The sequence below is a fragment of the Artemia sp. Qi Xiang Cuo genome, chromosome 2 (genome assembly GCF_049724085.1).
Source record: "Artemia sp. Qi Xiang Cuo chromosome 2, ASM4972408v1, whole genome shotgun sequence".
NCBI classification, from domain to species: Eukaryota; Metazoa; Arthropoda; class Branchiopoda; order Anostraca; family Artemiidae; genus Artemia; species Artemia sp. Qi Xiang Cuo.
In genome coordinates this window covers 68,000,031-68,024,762 of record NC_142795.1, presented here as the reverse complement: position 1 = coordinate 68,024,762, position 24,732 = coordinate 68,000,031, and the positions used below count along the sequence as shown (strand labels likewise).

At 36.2% G+C, this 24,732-nt stretch overlaps 1 protein-coding gene across 3 annotated transcripts in view; it reads left to right on the top strand.

Annotated features, from left to right (window-relative positions):
• Shrm (shroom) overlaps nucleotides 1-24,732 on the top strand; it is a 245,268-nt gene that overhangs the window by 97,028 nt on the left and 123,508 nt on the right. For all 3 annotated transcript variants that reach the window (XM_089102697.1, XM_089102702.1, XM_089102699.1), the window contains 2 exons: nucleotides 7,006-7,238; nucleotides 15,854-17,190. In XM_089102697.1, coding sequence (XP_088958823.1) covers nucleotides 7,006-7,238; nucleotides 15,854-17,190 — 1,570 coding nt within the window. The remainder of the gene's footprint in view (nucleotides 1-7,005; nucleotides 7,239-15,853; nucleotides 17,191-24,732) is intronic.

Here is a 24,732-nt window from a genome sequence, read left to right as displayed (position 1 = left end):
ATCCAGAAGAAAATAAAATAGCATTTTTTTCTCTATTATTCTACAAGAAGTCAGTTGAATTCTTTGGAAGTAACATGGGTGTCCCTAGAGGAACGCTGCAAAACTACATAAAAAAAGTTGAGAAGCTGAATATCCCTCAAAAAAGTCTGGACCTGAATTTCTTTACACCCTGTTAGAACACATGATAAATATTTACAGAGGAACAAGAAAAAAGACTAAAAACTTACTTGAAAACGATAGCTGATATGCTTTTGACTGTATTCCCCTAGAAGCATGTAAATTTGCATGCACTTATGCCATTATTAAGAGCATAAAAAGTACCGGATAACGGAACTGCAAAGGCAGTGGAGACAGTGGAGGAATTACAGGGAAAGATTGGTAAAGTTATTTTATGGATTGCCTTAAAACTCTATCAGTAAGAACGCCAAAAACTACAAGCCTATGACAGACAACTGCTTTCAACTGTCACAGTGTAGGAGCTTTCTTTAACAACCTGGATTGAGGCCTATATAAACACATGTTCAGACCATAAGACATTTGAAGTTTTGACGAATCAGGTATGAAAAAATCCACAGGCCTGGTAAAATCATTGCACAGCAAGGCCAGAAGTAAGTAGGGAAGGTCACGTCAGCAGAAAGAGGTCAGTTGACCACGATTTGTCCTGGTGTTAATGTGTTGGGAACACAGTCCCTCCTCTACTTATTTCCACACAAAAACAGTGTCCGGAATTTTTACTCAGGGGAGCTTTACCAGGAACCATCATAATCAGCTCAGAAAATACTTCTGGCTGGATGACTGCCTCTCATTCTTTGCTTTACTTGCAGCAGTGTATCAATCAAGTCAAACCCAAAAAATCAACAGGAAAAAAAATATGAAAAATCAGAAGTGCTCACTGATCCCCCCCTTGAAAGAATGCATTACTGCTAGGATAAAAGCTGTATCTGCCAAAAAGCCCTAGTCCTGGAACGGAAGAAAGTCAGACAAGTGAAAAGACTAAAAAGGAAAAGGCGTGTCTCTTCCAACAAGAGTTACAGTTAGAGTGACAATTCTGACATCGATGATCCTGTATACAACAACTCTTCAGACCCCAGCATAGACATTGAAGACAAGCCTCCTACCAGCAACTTCTAATTTGACACTGAGAAAGTCAAGGCTGGTGATTACATTCTGATTGAGCTGAAGAGCAAGAAAGGGTGTTCACAATATTATCATTATCAAAAAGTAGCAACTGAAGAACTTAAGGTCCGCTTTTGGAAGGAGACTAGAGCAAGAGACTTTGCGCTAACTGACAAGATGGATAGTGTCTTAAAGACAGAAGTTGAAATAAAACTGCCACCACTGAAAGGTAGAACACCAAGATTAGCGGATCGGCTTAATTTTGGTGTTGATCAGTCAATTTATAATTTGAAATTAATGCTCTTTAGTTTTTTTTTTAAACCTTAATAAAATTCATTTTGTAGTTTTTAATGCTGACCATATCCTTTCTTAATTTTATAGCCGAAAAACAAGCTTTAATGTTCCCCTGGTCACTTTTCTTTTTCTTTTGTCCGGTGGCCAAACGTAAGCCAGAGACGACCAAACCAGTGCTGGGGTGGCCCAGGTTTGGCACTCTTGACCACTTGGATAGAGAGGCATCCATGTGGAAAAATGGCGGAGTATTTCTAATTGTCTTTTTCAAGGATGGTATTGAATGAGTTACTTTTGCTTTGGCATGCTCAGCAGCTTCTTATCGCTTGAATCAATTCATGGAGAATTAAACAAGTCAAAATCAGCCGATCGTGGGCCAGTCTCCTATCTATACATCGGACCGAAAATCAGTATTGAAGATATTTCCCAAAATTGTCCGATCAAAATTTTGAGATAACCATTTTGTTCAGCATAGTTGAAAGGCCCAATAACTACGCCTTTGGGTACAAAATTCCCCCCTACACCCAGGGGAAAGTTTCTTAAATTATAAAATTCGTCTATTGTTTACGGTTAGTATTTGTTATTGGGAAGTATGCATATATTTTCGGGTGGGGGGCAAATTTTATGCTGGGGGCTCCCACGGGCGAAATTTCCAGGGGGTGAACTTTTCTGAAGAAATTTTACAGTTGGGAAATTTGCCATGAAAGTTATACAAAATTATTGTTATGTCTAGCTTCCTCTTTTCTGTCTCAAATTTTACGCGTGGATATGTTAAGGATAATTGTCCGGGGCAGGTTTTCACTGGGATTGGATTCTTTAGAGGATAATTCTGTGGGGAGGGGTGTTTCTCCGTGGAGGCGCAGCCAGATTTCCTGGTATTATTTTAAAAAACGATCAGAAATTAAATATAAAAAAAACAAGTTTTTTCAACTGAAAGTAAGGAGCAACATTAAAACTTAAAAGGAACAGAATTTTCTACGTGTATGAAGAGGGCTGCCCCCTCCTCAACGACTCGCTCTTTGCGCTAAAGTTTGAATTATGTCCAAATTCTTTAAGAAAGACTCCTGAGACACAAGGGTCGTTTAATTTGAAAAATAAGAAGCTTATTTAAAAGTACTAAAAAACTTTAGTGTAAAGAGTGAGGTGTTGAGGAGGGGACAGCCCCTTTCATACACGTAGTAATTTCTGTTTGTTTTAAGTTTTAATGTTGCTCCTTACTTTCAGTTGAAAAAAACTTGTTTTTTAATTTAATTTTTTGTCTGGAATGATTACCTCAGAGCTGGCGCAAGTGTTTCTAAGGATTTATTTCTTTCCTTATTTTCAAATAATATTAACTACGCAATACTGGTGAAGTTATAAAAGGTATCAATTTTTGTTTGACGTAACTAGATATACGTTTTAATTAGTCATTTAGTTTAGGGGTTGGCTAGATAGTTAGGTTTAATACTTAAATCCCACATTGTTCCTATGAGATAGAAATTAAAAAAAGAAAAAAAACACGAAAGGATCTGGCATCTGGCCAGGGAACTCTTCTAATTGATAGGTCAATTTTTATTTATTTCTTACTAATAAAGAGAATATTCATGTAATGAAAGCTTGAATAAGTTGAATTCTATGCTGTAAGGGGCATTGAACTGAAACCAGTGGCTCCGGTTCACGACAATTAGCGGAGAGGGAGAAAATGTGAGAACCCTTTTCAAAACCGGGAAGGGAGGGGCAATTTTGTATTTTTTCATCTTTTTAAATAAAAATACAAAAATGCGTTATTGTCCAATAGAAATATTAAAAAAGACATTTTTTTAAATGTACGGAAAGGGGAGTAAAAAAAAATTGAGGTTGGCTGATATCCCTTTCCATCCCTCCCAACAGTTGTCGCCACTGCTTGATGTTCTTGCTTTTCACCCTTTTAGAGCAGGCTAGTTTTGTTCATATTTTCCGTTTTTGACTTAATACCTATAGTGATTTAGCTTACTTCAAATATTATTTGACATGTAGGTGCAAACGTCCTGTAAATACAAAATAAAATATAAAATTCGGAAATTCATGAATGTACAAGAAAGAAAAGTGAACTGTATAGAAGAATCAGAAAATTAAAGTTGTTTTCTAGAAACTCTTGAAGCGTTAATTTTCTCTTGTCGACGGGTTAAAAATGGCTACAACCAAGAACGAATCCGGGGTTTTTGTTCGGAGGGGGGGGGGTCACCAAAAAAAACTTTAAAAAACGTATCAAAATTTATTTCTATGCACTTTTTTAATGTTTTTGCGAGTTGGGAAAAAATGGGGGGGGGTCACACCCTCCAACCCCCCCCTCCCCCGAATACGGGCTTGAAGATAATCTTGAGATAACAAATGCTGAAAATCTAAGAAAGAAAGAAATGTCCCTAGTATTTGTTCCATGGATTTGATCAGACAACCCCTGGAGCGGTTCAGAACCATTAAGAATGATTTGGAACGGTTCAGAAACGAAAATTTAAGATCTAAATGTTAGGATAGCCCTCTGTTTGAAAGTTCTTCAGATGTAAAATGTACTTTATCTTTATTTCATTCCTATTTTTCAAGAAACAAAAAAAAATTCCTCGTTCATAAGACCACAGAGCTTTGTATTGACAAGATTATGGTTGATTAGTCCATAAACTGAGGAAGACACGTTATTCTTCCTGCAATATTCCCGTTTTGAAAAACCGATTAACTAATTAACTTTTGTGTGTAAACACAGTAATCATCATAATTTTGAGTGAAACAGGAAAGCCTTTTATTTGGGATCCTTAAACGTTTCCTTAATGCATACTTAAATTAACTCTTTCAAAATTAGGTCTCTACGGTTGTCAGTGGCTCAATGGGCTATGGGAATTTGGCCCTCTGTATTTTGTGCCCCCTCTTAGATTTTGAAAAAAGTCTTTAAATTTTAAAATTTTCAGGAGAAATATTCATTGAAAAATACCTTCTTTGGTATTTTCATTGATAAAAAATGGAAAAAAAGTCACAGAATTGCCCCTCCCTAGACGAAAGAAATCATTTTGCCCCCCCCCTCCTGAATTTTTGTGCGTTGACGCAACTGGCTGCTTCTGTACAAATAGTGCACATTTATATATTCACGCATAACCCGTAAAATATCTATGATATTTTTCTAATGTTTTTGCGACATAAAGTGCTTGACTGACATAGCTTCTTTTTCCAGCGATTTAAAACCGGACAGATATGAAAGATAAGCTGGCTTTTTCATAGAAAAGGCAACATTTTGAATTTGTGAAACATGCATATTTAGAGATAAAAATTCGTTTGGCCAAGCCATCAAAAACATATTGAGAGTTGATGAGCTTAAACCTGTATAGAAACAGGGCACATTCTCAAAAATGACCCAAAGTGAACTGTATAAAAGAATCCGAAAATTAAAGCTGTTATCTAGAAACTCTTGAAACTTTAATTTTCTCTTTTCGACGGGTTAGAAACTTGCTATAACCAAGAGCGAATCCAGGGTTTTTGTTCGGAGGGGGGTATCACCCAAAAAAACTTTTAAAAAAGTATCAAAATTTCTTTCTATGCAGTTTTGTAACGTTTTTATGAATCTGAAAAATTTTTTGGGGGATACGCATCCCCCCCTCAATAGAGGAGGGGATAAGGACTGTTTTTCAATTCTTTGTTTAACGAAGATATAAAAATTGCATGTTTTTTAATCTTGGGATGCAGTTTTTATATTCTTCCTTCAATGGAAGTACCAAAAAAAACGAAATATTTGTCCGATACGTAAAAACGTAACAAAAATGAACATAAACAAATTTTGGAGGTGTTTTTTTAAGTTTTTTTTAGTAAATAGCCCCCCCCCCTCCCTCCCGAAAAAAAAATCCTGGATACGTTCTTGGCACACTCACTAGAAGGTCTATTGCTACTTGGCAAATGAAATCAAGAAAAGCCCTTGTTAAATTCATGAAACCTATACACAATTTTGACCCGGTACTTGTATGATAAACGCCGTACCGTTCAAGTTATTAATTCATTGACGCATTATAAAACCTTTTTTTTTCGTTAGTTTCTTTCAGCTTAGCGTAAGACAAGACAAAGAGAAGTGACAGAATAGATGGAAAATAATTAGGGTTACATAGGTGAACATTAGGGGATGGGGTGGGGGTAGTGTATTTGGATAGTGTGAAGTTAGAAAACAATTCTTACTACATAATATGCAGAATAATTGTACTTTTAGGCATACAAACCTGTTATACTTTACCCCTCCCCTCTAATATGCAAATATATAGCCCAAATTTGTTTCTAAAGTATTATATTTTATCTTACTTTGGTATATTTCATTAGCATTGAGCGCCAGAAAACATATTAGAAGAACATTTGGTAGGGCGTATATCATACAAGTGCCTTTATACATACAAGTAACCATATACTAGCATAACCGGATTGATGCTCTGCTTGGTAATACAGGGCCAAGGGCTCGGTCCCTACTGCCGTAAGGCTGGGCGACAGGTCTGATACCTGTCCTTGTAAAAAAAGACCCGGGAACTGTAACGTCGAGTCGATGCCCTGTCAATGGCGCTGGAGGATTTTTATCCTGACTAGCTTACGCTAATCACACGCCATTTAAAAACAACTTAGAAGAAAAGCTATTTTCGTTAGATAATCCGAATTGAACAAGCTGTGCAACTGTGTAGCTCGGTCGCAATTTTAAAGACCCGTTCAGAATGAGATTTTACTAATACCGGGATTTAGATAGCGCTAATTTAAGCCAATCACAATTTCTCGCAGAATTTATCAGCCAAACCAAAAATACCTGATTGATTCAATCTGATTGATTCAAATTAGTGCTGGTTAAATCTCGGTATTAGCAAACTCTTACTGTGAATGGGCCAAAGGATACTTTTTGTGGATGAAGGTTGGCAGATGGCGGAAGATCGTCCTTTTCGGCCATCCATATAGGGCCAAACGAAAGCAGGTGGTCTCCGAATGGGGTGGAAAGAGGCCGCAAGAAAGGATTTAAAGGAAATTGGAATTTCCTGGGACGTTGTAAAGAGAGAAGCTCGGATTAGATTGGGACGGAGGAGGAGTGTATGCAGCTGTGTTGAACTCAGGTGGCTTGGGGATGCAGATAGTTGTTGGAAGCAGTAGTAGTAGTAGAATGGGCTAAAGCTCACCGGTACATGAATTCAAATGGATCAAACAAAATTTGGGAAATAAACTATGAAAGTAATATGAAATTTCGTAGCCTTCAATTTTTACAAGGCTCAATTAAGTTCTGTACAACAAAGTGCGGGACCCCTTGAAAGAATGTCGCATTTGAATGACTGGTTTTTTTTATAGTTCTTGATTTTATAATAGGGATATGGTCCATTTAAACCAGTTATTTTCGTTGCTGCGTTCAAATGGCACTTGAATGCTATCACTTCAATTAAAGATAAAGATTGATTTATTGCTATGTTTTCACCAGAAATGTATCTTGGTAAGTATATGATTGAATGACGTATTACAAGCATTGTGCAATTATGCATTATGCATTAAACATGATTTAATTTCTAGTATTATTCTGTGACTCAAGAGAGTAATAATTCAAGTTTCCGGAAAAGAATTCAGAGATAATATGACGTATCGCATTTTTAGGCTTCCTATTCCTAACGATGATGGGTATAAACCAGTGCCACGAGTTGAGCCAATCCAAGTCACGCCTGGAATGACTGGGTCAAAGTCTACCCCTAACTTGGATGTTAACCTCAGGAATTCCGACTCCTCTTTGACTAGATCTGGCTGGGACTGGTCAAACACGGATGAAGAATACGCCTCTCAGTTGAGGTCGGTGCTTCTTGGTCATAACCGACAACCTTCATCCTTGTCGAGTGAGTACTTTTTTAAGCTATTTACTCAACCCGAGTCAGAGGCAACGCTATAGCGTTGCCTAGAGTAAAGGCCATACGGCTCCAATGTTTTATTATTATTAATAAAAAAAAAATTCCAAAAAAGAAGTTTTTCAAAGAAAAGTAAAGGCCATTTTAAACTTAAGCTCAGCATATAAAAATAACTTTTAAATTTCAAACTCAAAACGACCAGAAATTACTATTAAAGAATAAATGAAACCCAAAACAAACAGAAATTAAATAAACAATCATAGCAAAAACATACAACAGGTAATAATATAAATGAATAAATAAATCTTAAAGCCAGTAATGCTTAGATTGAATATGAAAATGAAGCTTAAAATGAAAAAAGAATATTTTGCTATCGCGGCGCAAATGACACTTGACAAAAACCGAAATTAAATAAACAACCAATGCAAAGAAACGTGATGCATATATTAAAGTAAATTAATAAATAAATTTTATAATGAGTGAAACTTAAATTGAACATATAATACAAGCTTGGCACATATAAAAGACACTACAAACACGATGTTGAGCATGAGCTTCTCTCACTGTAAAAGTCTAGAACCTACCACGTCATTGGCGCTTTACTGAAAACCAATTTTATGACAAATATTTTCTTTTGTGCTTAATATTGAAAATAAACATTATTAATGTATTGAAAGTAAAATTAAAATTACAGTGAGATATATTCTTGAACTGATGGATCTTTCAACAATTAATATCGTTATACATCAAATATTCAATTTGATGTTGTTTATACTTTCCAAGACTGTTCAAGACGCGTATAGTTTTCAGTAAAGCGCCAATGACGTAGTAGGTTTTAGACTTTTACAGTGAGAGAAGGAGGTCATACCCAAACTCTTGTTTGTATTAATTTTTGTTTGTGTCAAGCCTAATTTGCATATTCAATTTAAGTTTTACTCGTTTTAAGTTTTATTTATTAATTTATATTAACATCTGTAGTATGTTTGTTTGCATTGATTGTTTATTTAATTTCTGTTCGTTTAAGTTTCATTTATACTTCAATAGGAAAATATTTTTTTTTGTTTTAAGCTTGATATTCATATTCAATCACTGTAATTGTATTTTTATTTTCACTATATTCGTCTTTAAGAACTTCAAAAAGAGCTAATAAATTAAATTGAATATTGATGTATAATGATATTAATTGCCGAAAGCTCATCAGTTCAAAATTTTACTATAATTTTAATGTTTATTTTCTATATCAAGTACAAAAGAAAAAATTTGCAACAAAATTGTTTTTTCAATGAAGCGCCATTGACGCAGTAAGTTTTAGACATTTAGAGTAAGAGAAGGAGGTCATACCCAAACTCTTTTTTGTGGTGATTTATGTTCGTTTCGAGCTTGATTTGCATATTCAATTTAAGTTTCACTCGTTTTGAGATTTATTTATTAATTTACATTAATATCTATTGTATGTTTGTTTGCATTGATTGTTTATTTAATTTCTGTTCGTTTTAAGTTTCATTTATACTTCAATAGGAAAACATTTTTTTTTCGTTTCAAGCTTGATATTCATATTCAATCTAAGCATTACTCGCTTTAAGATCTATTTATTCATTTATATTATTACTTGTTGTATGTTTTTGCTATGATTGTCTATTTAATTTCTGTTTTTTTTTGGGGGGGGGGGTTTCATTTTCATTTATTCTTTAATATTAATTTCTGGTCGTTTTGAGTCTGAATTTTAAAAGGTATTTGTATCTGCTGAGCTTAAGTTTAAAATGGCCTTTACTTTTATTTGAAACACTTATTTTTCGGAAAGTTCTTTTTTAATTAATTCAAACTAAGAGGGAAAGAGATTACTGTCCATGTTTCCGTGTTAAAAAGTTTGCTTTGATTTCATTGGCTGATTAGGTATTTTCTTAAACCAATCATGTTATTTCCTTAAGTACCAAGGACATCGAACATCAAATCTTATTGCTTGAATGGGAGACTCAGGGAAGTGGAAACTCAGGAAACCGTATATGTCTTAAGAAATTAGAAAAAATCGGCATAATTTTTTGAAAAAAAACCTTCATAGGTAGTTGTACAGCTTTAGTAGTAGCGGGTATAAAAAAAAAAAAAAAAAAAAAACAAAAAAAACGATTTAAACATCAGCCAAAAAATAAGCTAAAAACATAATACACCGAACAGTGCCAAACAGCAAATATAGCTTTCCTTTGAGGGCGTAGTTGTCTCTGGGAGCCGACGTATTGCTAATGTTTTCATATTTACGGACGACAAGCGCTGTCAAATTTAACTAATTAGTTCAGCTGATTTATTTTTACGGCTCAACGTGGCAACACTGACGAAAATGTGATATTACCTTAAAAACTTCATAAATTTGTAAAAACCAAAAGAAAAATCGTAGAAAATGGTGGTTTTCTGGTATGATTAGACCTAATATGCTTCTACGAAAAAGTAAATATAAACTATTGAAAAAAAGGTGCAAATGTTGGAGTTTCTGGGGGAGGTGGATCTGAGGCTCAAGTCATACATGTGTGCCTTGCTTAGACTTTTTTATGCTTGCTGGATTGTATCAGTCTTTATACATATATATATATATATGGGGGGAGGTGGATCTGAGGCTCAAGTCATACATATGTGCCTTGCTTAGACTGTTTTATGCTTGCTGGATTGTATCAGTCTTTCAGTTTTGAATAAAAGGATATATATATATATATATATATATATATATATATATATATATATATATATATATATATATATATATATATATATATGTGCCTATAAACAGTCATTTTTAAACTTCCGACGTCAAGAATAATTTAAGTAAAACTGGCTTCTTCTCAGTCTTTTTTAGAAATATTTTCCGTAAAATACCATAGACATTCAAGATATATTTTACGAGCCAGCTGTTTCTTTTTCAGTATTCTTCTATTAGGCTATACAATATAGAAATAAAAATACTTATAATAAATTCTTTACGTATGCAGGCCACTCTGTTTTCATTTGAATTTTAAGTTTTCATGTTACGGAGTAGGACCATTGGGTTTTGATAAGATCGTACCCAGTTGCTTGTCAGAGAATGATCGACTGCAATTTTTTTTCTATGTTTTTTTTTTTTTCAATAAATCCTTCTCTCTCTCTCATATGTGTAAAAGTCCGTAAAAGGTGCCATTTTTATAACATTTATTCAAGAACAACCCTGAAATTAAAGGGTTGAATCTGTTTATGTATTTGCTCTTTTTTGGTGGCATGAAGTGATTTATATTATATTTTGGTACTTACGAATCATACCGACCACACTCAAGAAGTGAAGTTAGGTTTATCACAATGAAATATACCAAAATATGACGAAAATATAATATTTTAGCAGCAAAATTATGGAAACTACAACAGAGAATTATGGAAAGCAGAACGCATTATATTTAATACCTAACTTAACCAACTCTATATATTAAATGTTTGATTAAAATATACCTGCATAGTAGTTCATCTCACTCATGCTAAGCTGATTGTCTCCAAGTGAATACAGAGAAACCGGTTTTAAACCGATCAAGAACAACAGTGTAGTCGGCATGATACGTTCGTACCTATATTTTTCCTGCGTTTCTTCTAGAAGGCGCAGTTTAGATTCCATTTGAAATGTGTTTTTCCCTAAAAATGTTTCCTGGCTGGTATAATAGTAAAAATCTATGCATATTGAGGAGGGGATATCATGGACCAAAGACGTCTTGACTGCGTGTAGTACCTGACCAGGGACATATTGTTGGTTTTTTGTTCTTGCTAAGTTCTGTTTTATCTAAGGCTATCAGTATAAGACCTATTTACCATGAAACTCAAACTAGAAAATAGAACAGTGATTCTCTGAATTAATTCAGCGACACCCACAAGATTAACAAAAAGGCGAAGAATGAACCAATATTAATTACCTTTGAGTGAACATGCTTGCTTGAGTTACATTTTTCTTTACACTTAATCCTCGTATAAACTGAATTGCTGTATTTGATTTTATATGTGACATCATATCAAGGAGGCACAATTGTGCCTCTTTAAAAAGGCGAACCACCGCAATGTTAAGTGATATCCGGTCTTAGCGGTCGCAGAGAAACGGCGGTGATTGCATTTTGTAGCCTAAGGTCAAACTGAGAAACATGCAAAATTTCACCCCCCTCCGACTTTATCTTCATGGGGGAAAGTGGGCCGGAAGTTTCGACCCTCCCACCACAGCCATCCTTTAATGTTGTCCAATCGGGCTGAAATTACGCTAGACGATAAGCTTTCCTAGGGCCTGGGAGCTTATCCTCAAAATTTCAGCTCAATCCAATCACTCCTTCCCTGTTTTCCAAAAACCAAATATACCCACTTAATGTTCATCAAATTATTTTTTTTTGTTAGCCACGCCTACAGGCCACAGTTGGTAACGGATCCAGATGAATGAGGACTCATTCGAAGCGGAATTCGACCTGTTAGGGCCTTTTGATATTTTCAGACCGAAAAAATTATCCCCCGAATTTACATTTACGAAAAACCTCGTTTTCCTATAAGAGCCCATGTTAATTTTTGAAATTCCCAAAAGCATAGTATTTCATTATTAAATTAGATCAAAATAGTCCTCCTAACCTGACAAGACCGACTGCAAGCTTCCAAAAATTCCAGCTCTTTCTCAGAAGTTTTTTTTGTCGAAAAACGAAAATCTTACTTTCTGTTTGCTTGCGTCGAAAATAGATTTCACAGACTAAAAATAATTATCAACAGTCTCTGATGGTAAAGTGGTCACTATTGTTGCCTGTCATGCGGAAGACCTGGGTTCGATTCCCCGTAGGAGTAATTTCTTTATATATCGAATTTAAAGTAGTATCTCTTAAATTTAAAGTTTAAAAAGAAACTCAGTTTCTTTGTTAAATCCAATCTATTAAATACTTCGGCTCAACAGGCGTCTCCAGAAAAATATCGCAGTCGGCCTTCAGCTTACAGGTAAGTCTCCACTGCTTTGATAACATGCAGTATACCCGCATGCTCGAAGAAAAGTTGAAAAAAGAAAATCTTACTGTGCATTTGATTTGGGTATTCAGGAATTAAAAGCCTTAACAAAAGCCTTAACAACTCTTTTTTAAACAATAAAAACTTTAGCGTAAAGAGCGAGGCGTGGAGGAGGGCACAGCCCCTTTCATATACGGAAGCGGGGGTTTGGGGGGCGGCAGCCCCCCAACTGTACCTCCTAATCCCTGTACGTTTTAAGGTTCAAACTTGTGACTCAGCCTCTTTAACTCTTTAGAAAACGTAGTTTTTTTCAAATAATCACGAGACAAAACATCTCACAGCCTCGTATAGTTAATGACTGTAACTGCATCTTGACGGTAATAAAATCAGGATGTAAATTGAATTTTTCTTTTAAAATAATTTCTTTGAAATTAAATTCTACAAAAGATTAATGTATACTTCAAAGTAAAAGAAAACTAGCAAAAAATCACCTCATGAAGTATTAATAAATGCTTCATTAATGTATACTTCAAAGTAAAACAATACTTCAAGTAGAACAAAAAATCACCTCATCAAGCACTCCTTATTGAAAACACGCCCAGGCATGACAGTCAACCCAGTCTACCAGCACTGTTCATTCAAGGAAGCTGTTCGATCATCATGGAGGGGAAAAGCACAACTTAAAGTATGATAGATTTATTCACACGAAAGTCCTATTGGGCCATGGTGAAACACAACAAACAAACAAAGAAATCCAAAATCAAAACGCCAACTGACAAAACACTAGAACTGACTATTGAAGAAAATTTTCAATACCTACCCGGACGAACCTTCCAATATTAGTTACATCTAAAAAACATCTACTTTTCAAAAATTTCCAAAATCCAATCCAGGCATGATAGTCAATCCAGTCTTCCAGAACTGTTCATTCAAGAAAGCTGCTCGATCGTCATGGGGGAATAGCACAACTTAAACTATCTCGGCTTAACTCATTCGTCTTATGGGGCTTGACTCTAGTTTTCCATTGCTGAGGCTATTCTAGATAAGATTTGGATTTGTAAGGTCTTACCTAAATGTGCATGTTATTCTATGGGAGTAGAGTTGAGCTCAAACGCTAACTGCCTTCCATAGACGGAAATATGCTAATTGAAAACTTCTCAGTTATGTTTACGAACTTTTACCTCCTTTCCCTTTATTGGCCATTTACACTTTAAAAATCAGGAAAGGAAAGGCAATGGGAGACCACGGAATCAAATGGGGAGGAAAAAGTCTCCTGGACTTGGATTATGCTGATGATTTAAGCATCCTAGATGAAAGTGTGAGCAAAATGAATGAAGTTTTAGAGGTTTTGCGAGTTCAGGGTGCTAGTATTGGTTTGAAAATTAATCTTAGAAAGACTAAGTCACTAAGGCTAGGATTAAGTGAAGATGAAAAGGTGAAGTTGGGTAATGAAAAGATTGATAAGGTGGACAGCTTCACTTACCTTGGTAGTATTATTAGTAAAGATGGTGGGAGCAGTGAAGATGTTAAAATGGAATAGCCAAGGCTCAGGGTGTTTTTTCACAGTTAAAAAAAGTCTGGAAGAATAGGAAGATAAGTCTGCAAACCAAGATTAGAATCTTAGAAGCTACAGTGATGACAGTGGTCAAATATGGCTCTGAAGCATGGACGCTCCGAAAAGCGGATGAAGATTTGCTAGATGTTTTCCAGAGAAATTGCTTAAGGATTGTTCTGGGTACCCGGCTGACTGACCGTATTTCAAACAATAGACTATACGAAAAATGTGGTTCAATACCGCTTTCTAGGTCTATAATGAAAGAAAGGTTGAGGTGGTTAGGGCATGTTGTGCGGATGAAGGATGACAGATTGCCGAAGATTTTTCTTTTCGGCCAACCATCTAGGGCTAAACGGAAAGCAGGTCGTCCCCGTCTGGGGTGGGAGGACGTCATAAAGAAAGATTTAAAGGAAATGGGAACTTTGTGGGCGGGTGTAAAAAGGGAGGCTTTGAATAGATTGGGGTGGAGGAGGAGCGTGCGTAGCTGTGTTGGCCTCAGGCGGCTTGATGCTGCGATGAGTTGTCAGTAGTAGTAGTAGTAAAACAGTTAAAAATTATATGTTGTAATTATGGCATTTAAGTTTAGGCTGTAATTACAATTTGTGTGATTGTATATATATTTCTTCGGTTAAACAATAGAAAGAAAAGACTGGTTAATGTTAAACAGTTTTAGTTCTATTTTTGAATTGCAATTGCAATTTAGATCTGTGATTTTTTTGTACAGGTATATGAGCTTCACCAACCAACAAGCAATTATAACTCAATTTTAAATCAAATCAAGTCTTCTCCAAAACAAACGAAACTAAAATTCATGCTTAAGTAATAACTTCATACTTGCATACCAATTTTAATTGTTGAAATATAAACCTACAACTTTTTTTTTATCTGTCTCCTGTCAAGATATATTCAGGATTTTTTTTTTTTTGGGGGGGGGGGGATACAAAAATTTACAAAACATCAAAATTTGTTTATATGTATTTTGTTTTTTTTACGAGTCAAACAAAAATTAGGGGGGGGGGGTTAAACCCTCCGGGATACGACCTTGCTTGTCACCCTGATAAATCCCTACGCCCATGTCTATTGTACAGTACTCATCCATCGTTTTTTTTTTTTGTTTTTAAAGGTCAACAAAATATATTTTCTCAAATATAGGCCTACTGATGGTAACCACGCTAGGAGATGAGTTTCACTCGTTACGCATCGACTTCTGCAGGTCTTCTTTCAAAAGTCGTCAATATTGTAGAACTGCACTATGTATTTACCATGTTATTTGGAATAACCCAGTTTACCGCCAGAAAGTGTTTCTATTTCTAACGAAAGGATTCTTCGGCCTTAAAAATAACACGTTTTTGTGGGTGATTATTATCGTGCCTTAAAAACGACTAATTCTTTTTATGTGACAATGCACCCTTTCCGCGGCTGACGATCAATTTATCTTCCTCTTCGTAAAGGTTAAAATAGTTTTAGAAGACACACAGAAAAAGCAATGATTGTAAAAATGTGTAAAGCAAAGGCGTGTAAGACTGCGACACACATTGAAACAACACAAAGAAATAAGATGAGATCAAGAAGAAAAATTGACATAACTAATTCTTGATACTTTATGAAATTCAGGAAGTCAGCTGGGCTTCTGGCTGTATCAGCAGATAGGTCCATGAGCGCCCATAGGCTGAATTCCAGTGGGGGGGGGCTTTACCTGGTCTAATTGGCACTTTTAATGCTATATATTAAAAATCTCAAAACAAAAATATAAAAAATAAGGCACCATCATTCAGCCAGGAGGGGGCTGGCGCCCCGTCCTGTCCCCCCTTATGGGTACCCATGGATAGGTCATTACTTGTGCTGTAGTGACCGATCTACTGATAGAGCCATAAGCTGTATACTGAGAATGATGCCACTGATGATGCCACTGGCATCATCTTTGTCGTTATGCTTGTTTTGCTAAAAAATTGTCTACCTGTTTATTTGTTTATTTTTCATAGGTATTTAGAATAGCTAAACAGTATTTTCTCTTTCTTTTAATCTTTTTCGGTCTTCCGTGATTCGTTTCATTATCCTTTTCTAACTTCATGTATTTTTTCATTAGGTTCTTCCAGTCATAGCAGGCAAATTTCGTCCGTGTCTGATGAAGGGGTTCTTTCAAGCAGTGATCAACGAAGTAGGCCGCTCTCAGAATCTCTGTCTCATTTAAGCGCATCTAGCGGTGGAGATCGATATTTTTCGTTTGATCACTTAGATGACGTTGGTTTGCCACACCAATGGGATCCTATACCAATTTCGCCGTTGCATCGCTCACCCCCTCCTCCACCAGTACGAGATATGTCAAGCTTGAAATATGCTCGGTCTCAAAGTCAGACCCATGAAAAATACCCATCGTGGCCAATGCCACAAGGCGAACCTGTTCCGCAAAGTCAGAGGAGCAAGTCATGGACTGAGCATACTGAATACCAGAAAGAACCGATTCCGATGTACACCCGGCTGTACAGTCGGAGACCCTTACCAATGTTTAATCAACAATTAAAACCAGTGATTGAAAACTTGAGCCACGAACATTATGAGTCAAGTCCTGTTCCCTCTCCAGAACCGCCCTCCTCTATTTCACGCTATACTGACCCGGATTATGCTCGATACGATGATTTGCGGTCTTACTCACAATCAGAAGGATACTCTAGTTATGTGTCCTCTGAGGCTAGCTATGTGAGCAATGGATCCGGAACTCCCTTCTTGGATCGACTGCGACTCGAATCTGAAGTTGTACGACACGAAGTTAATAGAAGTAGTCCAAGTTCTGTAACTGGTAGAGAGTCAGTGACAACAGTGGTCACAAATAGTAGTTCTAGCAGCTCCAATGATACCCAGAAAATCCATTCATCATACAGTGATTTAAGTGCTTATAATATGTCAAATCGTCACGGAGTTGCCCATAGCTCTCGAGTGCAATTACCACAGAGACATAACTCAGAAAGTGTTTTATTTTACGCACAGGACAAGAAAAGACCGGAGGTTAAGAGCAAACCTCCCTTGCAAAACCATGAATTATGTGATGAGGATCCATTGCTCCGATCCCCAGTTGTTGATACGTCGAAACTCGCTCCGGTGTCCGAAAGAATCTTTCAATTAGAAAGACAATCAAAATCTGTACCAAATTTAATGGATAAATCTCCTAATAAACCGGTGAGATCTCCACATAAGGAGAATCTAGCTTATTTAGATCCAGATAAAAAGTTGCAAGTAGCCGAACCGACTTTGAAACAAATTCAAAAGCAAGCTCTTATGAACTATTATGAAAGGAAAGTAACAAGTAAGATGAGGTCAGAGTTTAGGAAGCAAGCTTCATATGATGCTCTGTCAAATTACCAAAATGTAGACGTACTTCTGAGAGAAGAAAGTGAAAGAAAGGTGGCCTTCTTACAGAGACAACAGGTATGTAAAAAAAAAAAAAAAAAAAACTAGCAGCGAAGCCAATGCATGTACGTGGAATCATTTTGGGGGGAATGGGGCGGGAATGATAATAAAAAAAGGGGGAGGGGTCAGTAATAAAACAACAAGTTTTATTTGACAATTTGAACAAGAAGTACTCAGAAATTGGGGCAAAAAAAAACACATAGTGGTACTATTTTTGGAGGATCGAGGAAAAATTGTTTACCCCCCCCCCCTCTCCTTTCAGCAAAATCTGAAGATAGGTGGGTTCTTTCTCACATTCACTTAATAAAACAAGATAATGCTCTGCTTTATCTTGATATTTTACCTGAGCCTTGGAAGTTTGATAATTATAGCTTTATTTAAACTAATTGTGATACAATCTCAAATATTTTATAATATGCTGGACCGGAGGAGATACAAGATTTTTTTTGCAGAATGGCTAACATCGCATAGCCAGAAGTGTGAATAGCATTTTACTAACTAAATCCGTGCAAAAAATATTCTCAAATTCCTATACAATGTTAAGGCAGAAATTTAGGAGATAATACACCAGAATGGGCGGTTTGCAATATAATATACTTACATATATCTGGAGTCACTTAGAGCGTTTTAATTTGGAAGGGGTGGGGCAAGGGCCATAGATTTTGAAAATGTCTTTTTGCCTTCCTGTCAAACCAACCCCCAAAAAATTTCCTTCAATCCATTTAATTCCTTTCAAAAACCCCAAAAGTGAATTATATTCCCGTCATTCAAAACCTCCTCAACTCATCACATTTGGACAAAAATAAGGACCCGCCTCCAACATCACTTCCAAATCTTTAAAGGGTTTAAACTCAAATATCAGAATTACGTGCAATTTCATGCCTTTCAAAATAATTTTTATGGAAGTCTCTAGATTTCCTTGATAATTTTTATGCTTTTTATGCTCTACTTTGCCAGGTTTTTGTTCTTCAATGTCCCCCCCCCCCTCCATCTGCGTACATACCTGGAAAGGGGTCTTCTAGGACACTTTCTAGGGTAAAATACTGGTAACTATAACTCTTCCCATTTGCAGATCTGGTGGTAAATTTCATTTTGCTATGCAAGATCTTCAAGCTGATAATCGCGCACAGTTTTGGCTGACAACTATATTAACTGTAATTCTTGGCGCAATTTTACAGCTCTCGTTTAACTTGATTTCCTCTTCCTTAGTTTGACAGTCAAGGAGGGAAAACCTGAAATTTGAACTTTGCCAAATTATGGTCCTTTTTTTTCTTTTTTTCTACCGAAATTGATTGTCTTATTGTATTATTTAATGATGTCTAACTCACGACCAAAGATACTTAAGCTTGATGTCTTTCAATTTTCGACTGCTAGGCAGCCGAATAACAGTAAAATGTCGAGGCTAATTTGTTGTTATCCCTGTTTTATAATAAAGAAACAATTAACCACCGTCAATCTTAACATCAATAACTATAAAAGTGGCCAGTTTCTGGTATTTCTTGGCCCATAAGGAGCATTTTGTTCCGGATAAAGTAAATGAAGGAAAAAACTCCATAATCATTCTGTCAAAATAGCCTCTATTACCTTTGGTGATTTACACAAACAAGCACAAAAAAATCTTTTTTAATAGCAGCTACTGGATTTAATTAATAAATAATCGTTCTTAAATTGATTCATCTAAACGTTATACCCTGCAAAAAATGATGTTTGTCTGTCAGCCAATTTTTCATTGTTAACAAAAAACATGTTGGATAGACTGTTATCAGCTGCCTTCTAACAATGATTAAATAGATTAGACACCTGTGATGTTTTTTCCTCTTTTTTAATTTTCTATTATCTTTGTTTAACGCTGCTAATTAAACCTTCCTGTTTTTACAACTGAATGCGAGAACATCAAGGATTCGAACTCGAGAGATTACTAACCTGGTCCAGAACTTGGGTACCCATCTTTAGTAATCATATCCTCTGTTTCTCGTAAATATAACCCCATCTCCCCTCCCTGTAGTGGCTTCACACAGAAATAGCTTAAAATCTGGACTTGGAAGTTTGAACCAAAATTTAAATATACGATTGTACGTCCTTTCCGCAATAACCAAGGACAGCTTCACTGTGTGTGTGTGTTATAAGTGTGAAGCTTCACAATACAAGGGATTAGAATGTGAAGAAAAAATTTAAGTTTGCCGTTATACATCGTTTCCGTAATAACCGAGAATAGCTTCTCACGGCATGGACTAAAGTCCTAATTAAAATCTGAATATGCCATTGTAGAGTATTTTGTTCTAACTGTGTATCTTAAAATAACATGGCTTAAAATTTGAATTAAAATATAAGTGTGCGATCTTATATCCTTTTTGTTATAGCCGAGAAGCTTCACACTGCTTGGGCTGACATCTGAAGCTGAATTAAAACCTGAATTCACAATTGTGCTTTTTTTGTTATAACTGAGTATTGTCAGACTACAAGAGCTAAAAGCTGAGTTAAAATCTGAGCGAGCCGTTGCAGTTTTTTTTGTTATAACTGTACAGCAACACTATACAAGGGCTTGAAACCTGAATTAAAATCTGAGTGTGCGATTGTATATCCTTTCCGTTATAACCGAGTAGCTTCACACTGCTTGGGCTGACATCTAAAGCTGAATTAAAACTTGAATGCATAATTGCGCGTCCTTTTTGTTATAACCGTGTAGTCTCACGCTGAAAGAGCTAAAATCTCGGTTAAAATCTGAGTGTGCCATCGCAGATTCTTTTTGCTATAACTGTGGACCACCACGATACAAATGACATGAAATGTGGCTTAAAGAATAAGCTTGCGATTGTACTTCCTTTTCCTTATCACCGAGTTGCTTTACACTGCTTGGGCTGAAATATGAAGCTGAATTAAAACTTGAATGCATAATTGCACGTCCTCTTTGTTATAACCGTGTAGTCTCACACTGAAAGAGATAAATCTCATTTAAAATCTGAGTGTGCCATCATAGATTCTTTTTGTTATAACTGTGGAGCACCACAATACGAATGACATGAAATGTGGCTTAAAGAATAAGCGTGCGATTGTATTTCCTTTTCCTTATCACCGAGTTGCTTCACACTGCTTGGGCTGACATATGAAGCTGAATTAAAACTTGAATGCATAATTGCGCGTCCTCTTTGTTATAACCGTGTAGTCTCACACTGAAAGCGCTAAAATCTCATTTAAAATCTGAGTGTGCCATCATAGATTCTTTTTGTTATAACTATGGAGCTCCACAATACGAATGACATGAAATGTGGCTTAAAGAATAAGCGTGCGATTGTACATCCTTTTCCTTATCATCGAGTAGCTTCACACTGCTTGGGCTGACATATGAAGCTGAATTAAAACTTGAATGCATAATTGCGCGTCCTTTTTGTTATAACCGTGTAGTCTCACACTGAAAGAGATAAATCTCATTTAAAATATGAGTGTGCCATCATAGATTCTTTTTGTTATAACTGTGGAGCACCACAATACGAATGACATGAAATGTGGCTTAAAGAATAAGCGTGCGATTGTACATCCTTTTCCTTATCACCGAGTAGCTTCACACAGCTTGGGCTGACATCTGAAGCTGAATTAAAACTTGAATGCATAATTGCGCGTCCTTTATGTTATAACCGTGTAGTCTCACACTGAAAGAGATAAATCTCATTTAAAATCTGAGTGTGCCATCATAGATTCTTTTTGTTATAACTGTGGAGCACAACAATACGAATGACATGAAATGTGGCTTAAAGAATAAGCGAGCGATTGTACATCCTTTTCCTTATCACCGAGTAGCTTCACACTGCTTGGGCTGACATATGAAGCTGAATTAAAACTTGAATGCATAATTGCGCGTCCTTTTTGTTATAACCGTCTAGTCTCACTCTGAAAGAGATAAATCTCATTTAAAATCTGAGTGTGCCATCATAGATTCTTTTTGTTATAACTGTGGAGCACCACAATACGAATGACATGAAATGTGGCTTAAAGAATAAGCGTGCGATTGTAGTTCCTTTTCCTTATCAACGAGTTGCTTCACACTGCTTGGGCTGACATATGAAGCTGAATTAAAACTTGAATGCATAATTGCGCGTCCTTTTTGTTATAACCGTGTAGTCTCACACTGAAAGAGATAAATCTCATTTAAAATCTGAGTGTGCTATCATAGATTCTTTTTGTTATAACTGTGGAGCACCACAATACGAATGACATGAAATGTGGCTTAAAGAATAAGCGTGCGATTGTACATCCTTTTCTTTATCACCGAGTAGCTTCACACTGCTTGGGCTGACATCTGAAGCTGAATTAAAACTTGAATGCATAATTGCGCGTCATTTTTGTTATAACCGTGTAGTCTCACACTGAAAGAGCTAAATCTCATTTAAAATCTGAGTGTGCCATCATAGATTCTTTTTGTTATAACTGTGGAGCACCACAATTCGAATGACATGAAATGTGGCTTAAAGAATAAGCGTGCGATTGTATTTCCTTTTCCTTATCACCGAGTTGCTTCACACTGCTTGGGCTGACATATGAAGCTGAATTAAAAACTTGAATGCATAATTGCGCGTCCTTTTTGTTATAACCGTGTAGTCTCACACTGAAAGAGCTAAATCTCATTTAAAATCTGAGTGTGCCATCATAGATTCTTTTTGTTATAACTGTGGAGCACCACAATACGAATGACATGAAATGTGGCTTAAAGAATAAGCTTGCGATTGTATTTCCTTTTCCTTATCACCGAGTTGCTTCACACTGCTTGGGCTGACATATGAAGCTGAATTAAAACTTGAATACATAATTGCGCGTCCTTTTTGTTATAACCGTGTAGTCTCACACTGAAAGAGATAAATCTCATTTAAAATCTGAGTGTGCCATCATAGATTCTTTTTGTTATAACTGTGGAGCACCACAATACGAATGACATGAAATGTGGCTTAAAGAATAAGCGTGCGATTGTAAATCCTTTTCCTTATCACCGAGTAGCTTCACACTGCTTGGGCTGACATCTGAAGCTGAATTAAAACTTGAATACATAATTGCGCGTCATTTTTGTTATAACCGTGTAGTCTCACACTGAAAGAGCTAAATCTCATTTAAAATCTGAGTGTGCCGTCATAGATTCTTTTTGTTATAACTGTGGAGCACCACAATACGAATGACATGAAATGTGTCTTAAAGAATAAGCGTGTGATTGTACATCCTTTTCCTTATCACCGAGTAGCTTCACACTGCTTGGGCTGACATCTGAAGCTGAATTAAAACTTGAATGCATAAGTGCGCGTCCTTTTTGTTATAACCGTGTAGTCTCACACTGAAAGAGATAAATCTCATTTAAAATCTGAGTGTGCCATCATAGATTCTTTTTGTTATAACTGTGGAGCACCACAATACGAATGACATGAAATGTGGCTTAAAGAATAAGCGTGCGATTGTAGATCCTTTTCCTTATCACCGAGTAGCTTCACACTGCTTGGGCTGACATCTGAAGCTGAATTAAAACTTGAATATATATTTGCGCGTCCTTTTTGTTATAACCGTGTAGTCTCACACTGAAAGAGCTAAATCTCATTTAAAATCTGAGTGTGCCATCATAGATTCTTTTTGCTATAACTGTGGAGCACCACAATACGAATGACATGAAATGTGGCTTAAAGAATAAGCGTGCTATTGTATTTCCTTTTCCTTATCACCGAGTTGCTTCACACTGCTAGGGCTGACATATGAAGCTGAATTAAAACTTGAATGCATAATTGCGCGTCCTTTTTGTTATAACCGTGTAGTCTCATACTGAAAGAGATAAATCTCATTTAAAATCTGAGTGTGCCATCATAGATTCTTTTTGTTATAACTGTGGAGCACCACAATACGAATGACATGAAATGTGGCTTTAAGAATAAGCGTGCGATTGTACATCCTTTTCCTTATCACCGAGTAGCTTCACACTGCTTGGGCTGAAATATGAAGCTGAATTAAAACTTGAATGCATAATTGCGCGTCCTTTTTGTTATAACCGTGTAGTCTCACACTGAAAGAGATAAATCTCATTTAAAATCTGAGTGTGCTATCATAGATTCTTTTTGTTATAACTGTGGAGCACCACAATACGAATGACATGAAATGTGGCTTAAAGAATAAGCGTGCGATTGTATTTCCTTTTCCTTATCACCGAGTTGCTTCACACTGCTTGGGCTGACATATGAAGCTGAATTAAAACTTGAATGCATAATTGCGCGTACTTTTTGTTATAACCGTGTAGTCTCACACTGAAAGAGATAAATCTCGTTTAAAATCTGAGTGTGCCATCATAGATTCTTTTTGTTATAACTGTGGAGCACCACAATACGAATGACATGAAATGTGGCTTAAAGAATAAGCGTGCGATTGTACATCCTTTTCCTTATCACCCAGTAGCTTCACACTGCTTGGGCTGACATATGAAGCTGAATTAAAACTTGAATGCATAATTGCGCGTCCTTTTTGTTATAACCGTGTAGTCTCACACTGAAAGAGATGAATCTCATTTAAAATCTGAGTGTGCTATCATAGATTCTTTTTGTTATAAATGTGGAGCACAACAATACGAATGACATGAAATGTGGCTTAAAGAATAAGCGTGCGATTGTACATCCTTTTCCTTATCACCGAGTAGCTTCACACTGCTTGGGCTGACATCTGAAGCTGAATTAAAACTTGAATGCATAATTGCGCGTCCTTTTTGTTATAACCGTGTAGTCTCACACTGAAAGAGCTAAATCTCATTTAAAATCTGAGTGTGCCATCATAGATTCTTTTTGTTATAACTTTGGAGAACCACAATACTAATGACATGAAATGTGGCTTAAAGAATAAGCGTGCGATTGTATTTCCTTTTCCTTATCAACGAGTTGCTTCACACTGCTTGGGCTGACATATGAAGCTGAATTAAAAACTTGAATGCATAATTGCGCGTCCTTTTTGTTATAACCGTGTAGTCTCACACGGAAAGAGATAAATCTCATTTAAAATCTGAGTGTGCCATCATAGATTCTTTTTGTTATAACTGTGGAGCACCACAATACGAATGACATGAAATGTGGATTATAGAATAAGCGTGCGATTGTACATCCTTTTCCTTATCACCGAGTAGCTTCACACTGCTTGGGCTGACATATGAAGCTGAATTAAAACTTTAATGCATAATTGCGCGTCCTTTTTGTTATAACCGTGTAGTCTCACACTGAAAGAGATAAATCTCATTTAAAATCTGAGTGTGCCATCATAGATTCTTTTTGTTATAACTGTGGAGCACCACAATACGAATGACATGGAATGTGGCTTTAAGAATAAGCGTGCGATTGTACATCCTTTTCCTTATCACCGAGTAGCTTCACACTGCTTGGGCTGACATCTGAAGCTGAATTAAAAATTGAATGCATAATTGCGCGTCCTTTTTGTTATAACCGTGTAGTCTCACACTGAAAGAGCTAAATCTCATTTAAAATCTGAGTATGCAATCATAGATTCTTTTTGTTATAACTGTGGAGCACCACAATACGAATGACATGAAATGTGGCTTAA